General features: G+C 42.8%; 1 protein-coding gene across 2 annotated transcripts in view; it reads right to left on the bottom strand.

Moving 5' to 3' along the window:
* FBLN1 (fibulin 1) overlaps window positions 1–11,046 on the bottom strand; it is an 82,736-nt gene extending 71,690 nt beyond the window's left edge. For both annotated transcript variants that reach the window (XM_074825623.1, XM_074825624.1), the window contains exon 1: window positions 10,088–11,046. In XM_074825623.1, the coding sequence (XP_074681724.1) occupies window positions 10,088–10,163 (76 nt within the window). In that variant the 5' untranslated portion in view covers window positions 10,164–11,046. The remainder of the gene's footprint in view (window positions 1–10,087) is intronic.
* Window positions 11,047–12,950: the final 1,904 nt, after the last annotated feature.

The raw sequence follows: 12,950 nt of genomic DNA, 5'->3' as shown, positions 1-12,950 counted from the left end.
TGACTGTGACCATGTGCAGTTGATGGGCTCGTGGCACCCCTCAGAGCTGGAGTGCCAGAGATGATCCAACAGGAATTCCAGTACTGCTCTTCTGAACCTGGTGCCCCTTCAGCTGTTTTGCCAAGTGCATAATGTTTCATGCAAATCAGCCAGAGAAATCTCACGACAAAACACTTCTGGGAAGGGCTGACAATATTGTCTGCGTTCAACTGAAATGTGCCCTTTCATGTGGAGGGAGAAACCCTACAGGGAAGTTGTAACATATAGGAATACGCAGTCTGGTCCATTTTGTAAGTTTGAAGCAATTTTTCAGCTTTTTGGTATCACGAGACAGAAAAATATAAAGATAAACCAAAGATTTGTTAGGATGGTAGCATGTTTACTTCCTTTTCACTCAGATATAGTAATTGTGCATGCTAATTGACTAATTGAGAAAAATCCAAGTCTATTTTGGACAAAATCAAAGGCAGGTTTATCACTACTTTGTCCCTGTAAAAAAACATGTGCAGCAGGGCATCCACAAGAACCTTGGGTCATGTTAGGATGGTAACAGCGACGATGCCTGTCCTGATGTTAAGGTGGTACATGTAGTATTCTGAGAGAGATTTCAGAAGGAAGAGGACAGTAGAAACACAGCTGGAATTCAGATCTCTAATTCTACAAAAGCCATCACGAAGAAGACCTATCAGATAAGAAGTGATTAAAGGTCACACAATTCAAACATTTTGTGCACATGATGCTTTCATGTGCTAGCTCTGAACTATGCTTACACAGACAAAATGCGCACGAGCATATGGTTGTTTTAAAAAAGGTAGTTTGCTAATCTTAACAGGATTGCCATACTGTGTGGGAGTTCAAAGCAAGAAATGTGGTTAAAATCTGTATAACCTTAGACTTCTGTGATGTAATAATTGCTTATTCAGCTGTTACAGTGAATATTTTGTGCAAAGGGGAGATAAACTTGAGAATGCTACCCAAAAGCATGATTCCTGGAATAGGAAACCCTGAATTGCTCTGGGAATTGCGCAAAAAATAAGCAGAAGTAAAAAGGACTGGATAATTTTCATGGCACTAGCATTCCAGCTAGATCAAAAAGGGACAGATTTTTTAAGTAACAATCTACAAGAGCAGCTACTCTGTACAGGAGCTGATGGTGGAAAAGCTGGTGTACAACCCGGGATTAGATAGCTGTTCATTACTCAGTGCTGATCTACAGAACATAAAGCTCATGATAGTATCAAACCAAAGCCACCCGTGCCTGGGCAGGCTTATCAAGCTAGTGCTAGTAAAGCTTTCCAGTTCCTCAGTGCAAGAAGTGACGTGACGACCATATTCATTGACTTCCCAGCCCCCATAACCATAGCTGGGTATATATTTGGAAGTGAGTCCAGGTCAGGGGATCAAAGTCACACCTCCTTATGAAGATTTTTCAATGTTTTAAGCACATTAATTGATTAAGTTTGTAAAATGTGGTGCAGGCCTTGCCCTTCACTCAAGTTACTCTGTAAGATCCTCAGCACTAAGGAATGTGAGAAAACAGAACATGATTATCACTTCTCAGCATGTGCAGATACAGGCAGCAGATGGGCTCTGTGAAAGCTCAGCGCTAGTCCAACACGTTTCAGTAACAGTATGTCATCCAGAATTTTTGGAACTCATGATTACAACAGACATGCATTGGTTTAGGTTTCCAGTAAGAAAAACACTTTCAACTTTCATCGCGCACTTTTCTGACGAAACCTTTCTCGTCCTGTCAAGAAAACCCTCTCACTAGTGATGCTCATCCATCGAACTGTCAGCTGAAAAAAAAAAAAGTCTACATACAGCATTTGATCCTCAAAAGGCCAGATTGGCCATCCGTATTATTCAGAGTCATGTTCTTTGTCTTCCAACCTCTCTTTACAGCTGTAGCCTCCTGACACAAAACCAGAGCAACTGCGTAGCCCTTTGGCCAAGGCTCCACTGTGTTACAGGTTCAGGGCAGACAAAGTGTGCTTGGCCTGCTCTGCCACGCCAAACCAACTGTTCCCAAAACAATGACACCTGGCTAATATTAGGTGGACGAGTCAGCTGCCTTTGTAGCAGGGACAGCAGTCAAGTGCTCGCAGCTGGGATCTGTAGTCTTGACTTTTTGGCTGTCCTTATAATAAGCTGTGGAAATGCTGTTTCTGGCAATGCAAATACACTCTGGCTGGCCACTCAAGGCATCAAATAGACCCAGAGACTGGATTAGACAAGAGGGAAACCAGCTGACTTCAAAGCTCCAACTGGTAATAGACTAACATAAGTACAGCCTTGTTGCATCTTGATACCGTGTGTAAGCCTAGGGATTAGGCACATAGAGTAGAGGAAAGGGTGAAGGAGACCTGAAACTATGACAGACATAGAACAGAAAACATGCCCTGAAACAAATGCTTGGAATTGGGAGTAATGGAGCGATGCAGGAAAGCATTACCTTTCTCCATCTGAGGTGATGTGTTTGCTAGATCTCTTCAGACTGGAGTTGGGATGAAGATGTCCCTCCTCCATTTTATATGCAGAGAAAGAAGTAAACACTGAATAGGATCTTCTTCTGCAGAGACATTCTTGTTTACCTCAAGACCGTACATCAAATATGCCAATATACTGACGGGGTAAGATGAACAGACAGAGCTGAGCTGTGCCATTAGTCACCTTGGGACAGTAAACTATTCTCAGTCCTTCCACTAGGTTGTTCTTACAGGTTCCCTCACAGGATATACCAGCTTGAACCTTGTAACAAACACCTGAAACTTGGAGCCAGGACGCCCTCTCTTGTGATACCCACAGCGGCACAAGCCAGGAGGCCATCTCCAGCGCATCTGTTGCAGCCTTCAAGGTTGTGTTTATCACCAACTGTCCCTCCCCGGCGCTGCTCTAGACTAGTTTGGCCTCAAAGAGGGCCTGTGACGGTAGTGCTTCTCTCCTTCAAGTGTGGAGGTCATATTGGGTCTTTACAGACCAACAGAAAATCACTCACAGTTCATGTGCTGCTAAAAAACACAATATTCTCTCTGAACAGGCTTAAAGGGTTGGAACCTTTGCATTCAGATGAATTCTCAGCTGAGTGTGATTATTTCAGGATAGCTGAAATCCCTGAAGAAACCCAGTTAGCACACTAACTAAAGCAGCAGCACCCTAAAGGAAATGCCTGGTATGTTAGTGTGTTTTGTGGTTGGTTTTAAAACAGCCAACATTTTACTGGAAATTTTCTTTGGTCTGGAGAACACTCATTTATGGGGAATGTGGCTCTGGTAGCACCAGCAGTGGCCATCACACAATTAGGGGGATTTTTCAGATATGGCCAAACCTCATTTTATGAGGTGTCTGTTTGCAGTTTATAAAAGCAGCTCTTAAAATCCTTCATGGCAATTGCTGGTGATGAGGTAGCTGCTATGTTTGGCGATAAGAACAGGCCTAAGGGAGGCAATGCTATGTTGCAACATGCCTTATTTTCTCTGGTGGGGAAAGTGAGTGTCTGAATGTGGGTTTTTTATTTTGTCTCAGGTCTCATAAAAATATCTTTCAAAAAAGTAGGCAACTGGCTACTAAAAAATTAGAAAAGACGACTTCATCTATTACAAGAAGACTGTAAAGCATCCCATATACATATCAAAATACCACAAAAGATAGGGATGAAGGAGCCCTCAGAGGTAATCTTGTCTTACCCACTGATCTCAGGCAGAACTGATAAAATTTGGTCAGTTCCAGGCAGATTTCTATTTAGTCGTTCAAAACAATATCAAGTGAGGCTGACTGCACAACCTCTCACAAGGCAATGTGCTCTTGTGCCTCAATGTCCCTCATGACAGGGAATTTTTAATAATATATTACCTCACTGCCCACTCCAAAAGGCCATTTAAACCCATTCTTTTGTTACTACCTCTTACACACAGGCTCTTACACATTTCAACAACCATCTGAAGACTGCTGCTTCATGGAGATGTCTTTTCTGTGAACAAATTAACTTGAATTTTTTCATCTTTTTGGATAGGTTATTTTCTGGATTTCTGTGAGGAGGCTGGAGTTCAAAAGATACTAAGACTAGAAGACTGGAGGCTGTTCTGAAGATTTCTAGAAGACATGAAGATATTGAGAGAAACTTAATACCAGAGTCCACCCAGTCAGCATCATGTAAAGAGCTTAGTGTAAGTAATGCCTGTCCTAGACTTTACATACTCACAAGAATATGAAAAAGAGGGTACATTCACAGCTCTGATGGACACAGGTGGCCTAAAGAACCCAGTCTCACCAAGATGACATGGGTGGACCTACAAAAAAGACTCATCATCATCATCAGAACAGCAACTGCTCTTTCTGACAAGCACATGCTAAATTTTGTCCTTCATTCCTCCCTGTATGGAAAAATCATGCAAATAATGAAATTATTTCACAGGGTGTTGATAGCCTGAAGTGCCACTTTCTCTTTCTCATTTAAGAACAAATTTTTATCTTCTCTTGATTTCTCATTTCAAATCTTAGAAAGCTGTGTCATTAGGAAGTTTTATATAAGGTGTTACAATTAATCTGTTGTTAGTCCTGTTCATTTGCATAAAGGCCATGATCCAAAATGTACTGCAGTAAATGACAGTCTTCAGCTAGATCTTAAAGAGCTTTGGATCGAGTCCAAGTATGTGTATATATTCAAATTAAAGCAACCGAAATAGGAAGGATATGAGAATGTGACAGAGCAGCACATCTCAGTATCAAACATACATATGCTCAAGCGTTCCTATATTTGCTAATGTAAAATGGTTGCAGGAGAAACATTTTCACACCGGGATTTCTCTATTTTCATCTGACCAGAAAATTAGCAAGATTAACTATGCTTCTACGTACTGCTTAAGGGAAACATATCTACTCTGTAGGCATATTTATTGCTGAATATAAAAAAAAAAAAAAAAAAAAAGATGGACAATGATGAAAGACTGATATTCTACTACTGCCATAAAGAATAGTCTGGAAACACTACATAGATGGGACAAAATTTATAGCTCAATGGGACAAGGTTCAAATATGGAAGGAACCACAGACTACAGAGCAGGGAGAAAATAAAGATCCATTTTTTTGTATATAATTACATAGCATTGATTTAGGGAAGATTTCCTTTTGGAGAAAATGTTACTAATACCCCCCCTTACATGAGATTTCCCTCATTTTTGAAATTACTATATACAGAGTTGCAAATTGATATCTAACTCTTCCAGTTTTTCTTCCAAAGTATTGATAATTAGAAGGACTCAGTACTTGAAATTTAGTCAGTCATAAGAGCTGGAAGATTGTAATATTTCAAAGAGATGTACTGCTGGTAGCATCTGTACAATATATCCTTCCAGCGCTTAGTAAATCCTAGGAAACACCCTAAAAAGATGGAATATGCCAGACAAAGTATTTCTATATCCATACACTTACTTTGGCATTGATAAATTTACTAAGCTTAAGGTCTCAATCCAGATTTTTGACTAGACTCAGAAGTGAACCTTTTAGTAGGGAACATCTTACATCCTTGTGCAGTATGGGTCATTTGTGGGTGCTAACATAATCCAGAACATAACAGACTTCCTCTACTTGTGTAGTAAGTACCCAAAACTTCATCAGAGAAGTCATTCAGCTTTTTTGAATGAAAATTTTCAGTTAATTTAACTGAAAAGAATTTGAATGAGAATTCCTGCAAATCTAGAGACTCAGTTTCTTCTTAAGATCCAACAGCACAGAGTTGAAATCCAAAGGGCAATTTCTCAAAACTTTTACATCTAAAGTAGGTTATACTAAGTACGAAGCAGAGACAAAGTACTCATGAGCGCCGAGAACAAAGAGGTGTTACTCGTTTAAAAAAGTGAAGGCAAAAAGCTTCATTAACTGCATTAGCCAAAGACCTGCCAGCGTATTCAGGAAAGCATTAGCGCTGGAGAACATTCTTTAGAACTGTTGCATCCTGTTGATCAGAGGAAAACTTTCAACACAACTTTTACTGGACTATCCCAGTGTCTTGCCAGAGATGATTTCAGCAGGACAAGAATCCAAGTCTGATAAACAGGCAGGTACTGTCACAATTTTTCCCTTACCGTACACACTCATCCTGTGACTGGAAATTACCTGGTACATCATCTTACGTAGGTACTACTTTGACTATTCCTTCTCCGCTTACTTGACATTATTCTGAGCATTTCTAAACTAATTTTTACTCACAAAGTATTACAGCCGGTAATTCTTTACATTCTTCTAGGGCTCTTCACTGATCTGTACTGACCCTTTGTCTCCTTCACATTCTGCCTTTTTGCTCCTTGTGCCCTTTTCCTCTGTTCTCCCTCTTGCTCCTGATGACTCCTTCACGGACTTCGTTGTGGACGATTTTTCTACTCTTTCTCACCCTGCAGTCTTCTCAGTCTTCTGCCTCCACGTCTACATCTTACCTTGGAGCAATGTTATCTGCTCTCCCAGTGATGACTTAACTATTAAAATCTCAACACCTGGTCTACTTCCTTCCACTGAATCTACACATAAATACACGTGCTTGACATTTCCCGAGTGCTTTACAAAAACTTTTGCCTATTCTGGCTAAAATGACCTGCTTATTTTGTTCTTTCTTAACTTTACTCATTTTCCTTACTCCCTGTCATGTCAACCATCACTTTTTGCTACCTTTTTCACAAAAGCTTTTGTTCATTTATCTCTTTCCCACTAAACCACTCTATGCTACCATTAAAATTCTTGCCCATGCCCTGATGTTTTATTTGGATTTCAGCCCTCTCTTTCTCAACCTTCTCTGTCCCATCCCCTTTTAGTCTCCACAGATATTTTACTACATCTAGTAAACCCATATTCTCTGTTTACTGAATTGATTTTGCCACCTACTTCTTTAGATCTATTCATAACTCACAAAACCAAACTTAAATGCTTTCATGGTCCCAGGTAACTCTATTTCTGCCAAGTCCCAGAAGGCTAAGACCCATCTTTCATTTCAGAAAATGTTAATAAAAGTATTGTAGAACAAGTTGCTCTTAACTATTTATTAAAAACACATGTAAAGTTGATATGGGCAGAAGAGGCTGAAGTGCAATGATAGATAAATAACTTTTGAAAATCCATTGACCTGCTATCAGATAATGCCCGAAATCTGACAGAATAGTATAAATACACTGCAGTAACTTGATAAGCTAGTTTATGGATTTTCATCTTGGATTTCACTAACGTGTCTGCTTTCAATTACACAGATGAAAAACAAGAGTTTAACATCTTGCTCTTCCCCTGATTGCAATAAAATGTCATGTTTGAAAACGGACTATTAAAACAAAACTCAACTGAAAACTAATTTAGAGATAGCACTCGTATTTTAGAACTGTATTTTTTGGTAGTATGAGATTTTGGGGGGAGATTTTATCTATGATAGCAAGCAAGAAAGCATAGAATTAGCCTTTTTTAAGTCCTGCCTCCACCCATATACTTCTTATAAATTTACTGCTATAAAAGCACATGTAAAAATCATAATCTTAAAATAAAACTCATTCCACAAAGTCAGTGGAACATTTTTTTTTATTACAAACTCTAAGCTCACCCTGAATAGACATGCTTCCAGATGTTTAGTGAGTTAAACTGTCTGTGCCTGTAGCACCAAGACACGCCAAAGACGCAGCCAGAGGATGAAACTATTCATACACTGGCTGGGGATAACGATGGGAGCAATTCACCTTCTCCAGTAGAAGGTAGTTTATAGCATAAGGAAAAAAATGTTTAAAAAAATGCAATATTTACAATGAAACAAAGTTGCATTACAAAATTTAGAAGGTTTTTAAGACCCTTACTCTTGCAAAGAATGATGGCGTATCTATATTCATATGCACTGGGCAGTTCCACTGAAGGCAGTCCCTTATGTTTTTTTAGAATAAGGACTTTAATTAATTGATACTGATGATTTGATGATTCACTAGTAAGGAAAAGCAATTAAGAAAACTGATGGTAACAAGCTTAGGGGGAAGCTGTATTTCAGAAATACGTTGTCCTAGTGACTTGGCACTTGTATCACTAAAGCACTTTGGCGGTCGTCTTTGCCCCAAGCCCCCTTATCCCAGTCACAGAGAGGAACCCAGGCTCAGCCCTGAAGAACCTGCACTTAAACAACAGCATCTCACAAGCTAATTACCCCATTTGCCTGCAAAACACAGATGGCCACGTGAAATAATGCAGGGAAAAAAAAAAAAAATCTTTCTTAGAGCAATTACAATTCCTAGTACTTTTAAATTATTAAATACAATTACTAGTAATTATTTAATTTGAGCAAAGTCTACTCTTCCAAAAGGTAGTGTCCTAAGCAAGGATCCTCATCTGTTTTCATATATTTACATCTAATTTTATCCAGTATACTGTTTTCAAAGCTCTAAGGATTTAGAAATTCTTAGTGAGAGTATGGATTTTTATTTGAGAATAAAAACCCGATATACCTTTTACTGCCAAATTTGGCTATACTTTGTGTTAAAAAAAAAACAGCTTTGAAAACCTGAACTTATGTATCTAATTACTTACCATTTTTCTAAATAGTCTAGTAATTAAGGTTAAATGTACAGAGATTACAAAATGAAATTCTTGGGTGTTTTACAGTAATGTTGAATGCTTAAAATTACTATGTCCCTTCACTGTGATACATCAAAGCCACAGTTTTGCTGATGTACTCTGTTGTCTGAGAGAACGTAGGAGTTATTTGGGGATTGGGGCATAAATGTTGCTTTTCCAACGTTCTGTATTCTGTCCCTCCTCTTGAAAAGGAGTGGCTAACATCTCTCTATCAAAAAGCAAACATTTTGAAGGGTATCTGCGACAAGTGCTCTGCTATATGGAAATCTAAGAGCCAAAATACTGTGACAGTAACAAATAATTTCCTTCACCGGCTTTTGTCTGCCATTGTTAGGCCTAAACCTGAGACCATATGTTTCTAAATGTTTCTAAGTGTTGGCCTGGCTTATAGCATCATCAGGCCTCAAGTCTGAATGGCCCCCTTGGGGTTACTCTAATAGAAAAAGCCACTTACCTGTTAGTGATGATAAATTCACTATCACCATATGAAAATGAGTTTCTTTGTCGTATCTTAGCGGTTATATTTGCATCAGATTGCTACACTGAATTAAATCGAGTAAATATCCTCTTTTTTAGACAGTATTAAGAACAGACTGTGGAAGGGGAGTCATGGCCCAGATCCAGCTCCAGGAGTGACCACACCACATCATTCATAGACGTTTCACATCTTCGCCTGCATCCTTTGCTTCGCTGTCCCTCCCGCCCCACTGAGATTTCACACAACTATTGATCCTGTTTCCCCTTTTCTGGGGGTAGAAGTTGGTCTCCAGCGGATCAGACCCAACCCCCCCGGTTTTGGGACCCCTCACCTTCGCCGGGTGTCACTGAATCCGCCACCTTTCGCTGCTGGAGGGACACACACACACACCCCGGGCGCCCACCGCCCGGCCAGCTCCTCACTCCCGGGACACCGGGCTGTAAAAACCCCGCAGCCGCCCACCCCACACCCCACACCCCCCCCGAGTTTGGGTTGGGGGGTGCCCGGGCCAAGGACGGACAGACCCTCCGCCCTCCCAACCACAACGCCCGTCCCGGCGGAGCCTCGGGTGCCCCCCCCGGAGCAGAACTAACCCGCTCGGGTGGCGGCAGCCCCGGGGGGGGACGGGGACGACCGGGAGCCAGCGGCGGAGCCGGTGCACGCCACGCCTTTCCCCTCACTGGAACGTGGCAGAGGCGCTTTAAAGCCTGGCCGGGGGTACGGGGGGGGGACGACACCTACACCCCCCCACATCCACCCACCCCACCGGGGGGAGCGCGGCCCCGGGAGAGAGTACGGCCGGGGCAGGCGGTCCGGGGATGGGGATGTGGGGGGAAGGCACCCCGCTGCCGGCAGCCTCCCGGCCAGGCGGGGCTTCACCGGTGCCCCGCAGCCCGCCGGGGTGCCCGAAGGCAGAGCCGGGCCCGGGGGCGCCGGGACGGCGGCGGAGGAGGAGGAAGAGGAGGAAGGGGGGGTTGGTGAACCCGGCTGCCGCCCAGTGATGGGCTCGCTCCCCGCACTTACCTTGGCCCCGGAGCGGAGGTACCAGCGCCAGGAGCAGGAACAGGAGCAGCGGCCGGGCCCCGCCGAGCTTGTCCATGGGCCGCCCGCAGCTCCCCGCCGGCGGGAGCGCTGGCAGCGAGCGGGGGCTTGGCTCTCCGGCAGCGGCCAACGGGCTCCCCCCCCCCCCCTTTTTTTTTTTTTTTTTGCTTGCTGCTGCTGTTTCTGATGTTTATCCCAGCCGCCTGAGACCGGTTGGGAAAGAGCTCGCAGAAACACCCCCCCCCAACTCCCCTCCCCACTCAGGGGGCTTTACAAAGATTGAATTCACTGCCGGCCCGCAGCGCGGGGCAGAGCTGAGCCGCCACCGCAGCTCGGAGGCACAGACCCTGTGGCTTCTGAGACCCCAACCTCTCTCCCCGCCACCCCCCCTACACACACACACGCTCTAAAAGTGACTCCCCTTAGCTCGGAAAACTTCTACAGCTACTCCGCGGCAACCTAGGGCCGGCGTGAGTGATTCCGTGAAGGAGAAATGCAGCGATTTCGCTCGGTGCCAAGGAGGAGAAAGTCACAAACAAAAGGCAAAGCGAAGCAAAACGAAAGAAAGAAAGAAACCACCTAGCAGGGAAGGAAAGGTTGAACCTCTGGAGGGCAGATTTTCAACCCCCGTCCTTGGTCTTCCCGTGGATTTTACTCCAACCCAACCTCTGTCAATAAAAAGGGTTTAAAAAGGAGAGGGATTCTAGAATCTTTCAATGAAATTCACTGGGGGGAAAAAAATTCTCTTCTTCCCTCCCCCTCCTCTTAAAAAGTCAGGATGAGAATTTCAACCCAAATGAAGGAGGCAGCTCTGCTCTATCTCTCTCCCCTCCCTTTTTTTTCCTTTTTTTTTTAAACCTGCTCTGCTCTCTCTCTCCCCTCCTTTCTTCTTTTTTTTTAAAACCTGCTCTTCTCTATCTCTCCCCTCCTTTTTTTTTTTTTTTTTTAAGCCTTATCTTATTTAAACGGGAACACAAATACTGATAGTGGTCAAAGGAAGCTGGAGTTGAAAGCACCCAGTTGGCTATGCTGTCGCCAAGATCGTTTAAGATAATGTGGGGGATAATATTTGCAGGCAAATGGGACTGGGAACAAATGGAGAGTTCATCACCCCTCTATACTTTGCCCTCGGTTTTACTCAGACAAACAGTTGGAAGTCAGTTTGTGTTTACTTGGCAGTTGTGCCACATGGACTCCGATTGTAACTACTCAATAACATAACTTTTAAGTATCTCTCCTCAAAATATCCTACTGGAAAAAGTATTGAAGGCAGTAAGAGTTGAAAGTGTGCACATTTTGTTCTGCACCAGGTTACTTGCTCTTCTCTTTTCCTACACAAGAACATAAAAATGGCCATGAGGCCAAGGGTCCAACTATCCCAGTAGCCTGTCTTCAGCGAAGGAACAGGGAGAACGCGGGCGGTATTTTCCTTTTGTTCCTTTTGAACCTGGCTCCACCCAACCTTCTCCTGGTGCCTCCTAACCCTACTGCAGGAAGAGACATCAGAGAACTGACCCCTCTCCACACTCTTGATGCCCAGGTCATCTTTTTTTGACCGCTGTTTCTTTTTTGTTTGTTGGTTTGTTTTTTCCCCCTCTATTTTACTGGGAAGGGGCAGCTGGAAAAGGGGAAGAAGGAGGCACAGCTGACTTGATTTGGGGGTATTTTTTGCTTTCTTTTCCTACACAAGCATGCCTATTTCTGCCTCTTCTTTAAATGCCCTAACTCAGTTTACAGGGATTTTCCCTCAGTTACAGTGGGACTTTGGTGTTTCATCACAACCTCCAAGCTACTGCTTTTCACCTCCCAGACAGCTGCAGGAGGCAACTAACAAAGCTCACACCTTGTCTAAAGTTTGTGCCAGCTTAACTGAACCGGTGGAATCCCCTCTATAGAAACTCTGGCTTCAGTTCAACATTGGCTTATTTCACTTTGCTTTAAAACCTCTCCTAATTGATTAAAGGTGGGTAGAAAGAAGTTCACCAGATTGACTAAAACTGTGTCAAGTCACACATAATAGCCTGTCCACAGATGGAGTTACCCTGATTAACACCATGTGTGGACATTCTTACTCCAGAGTAAGAATTCCTTGTTCCTGTTTAGCTTGCCACCACAAGCTATTTACCAGAAATGAGGCAAATTCAAGTAACAGATCAAGAAATATTTCTAGAAACCATCATGGCAATGGTTATCTGCAGATCTGATAATAGGTTTTTCCTTGGTTTGGGTTTCCTTGGTGGGGTTTTTTTGCATGATATTAATACACATTTCCAGTATCAATTGGCACTCTCATCTGCAATCAGATTCAGTGGCCTTGAGTACATGTGATTCTAATTACTGACCCCAAGCTTTGTAGTGAGCTAAGCCACGCACTTCAGGCTCAATTCAAAGGTCCTGGAAATCAATGGAAAGTAAGGGCTTATGAGCGGGAACATTTTGCATAACCACATTTTTTTCTTACATCTGTTTGCAAAGGCCCTGTAATCCTTTGTGTAACTTTTAAAACAAACAAATTCTTTAATGGGGATTTTATTTTACTTCAGAAGAATAAAAATCATTTGCAGAAGCTCAGATTAATGAGTAATGACAGCGTAACAAATCATTGCGCAAGTCATTTCCAAGGGTCTAGTCGAGAGTGGATACATGCAAGTAGAGTGACAAAGGATTTAGAATTACTCTCACAAATCCACTATCACCTATGGCAGCAGGTTCACCGTTGTCATTTAGCGATGTAGTTTCATGGGACCAGGAATTCTTGAGATGGCCTGAATAAGCCTATGTAAGGACATCAACCTCTGCCTAACGAACAAAGTCCCAGCTGTTGTGCCTCCCAGCTCCTCTCTTT

Source organism: Strix aluco, chromosome 5, assembly GCF_031877795.1.
Source record: "Strix aluco isolate bStrAlu1 chromosome 5, bStrAlu1.hap1, whole genome shotgun sequence".
Lineage (NCBI taxonomy): Eukaryota > Metazoa > Chordata > Aves > Strigiformes > Strigidae > Strix > Strix aluco.
Note: the sequence above shows the minus strand (reverse complement) of the source record. Positions and strands in the feature narration are given on the sequence as shown.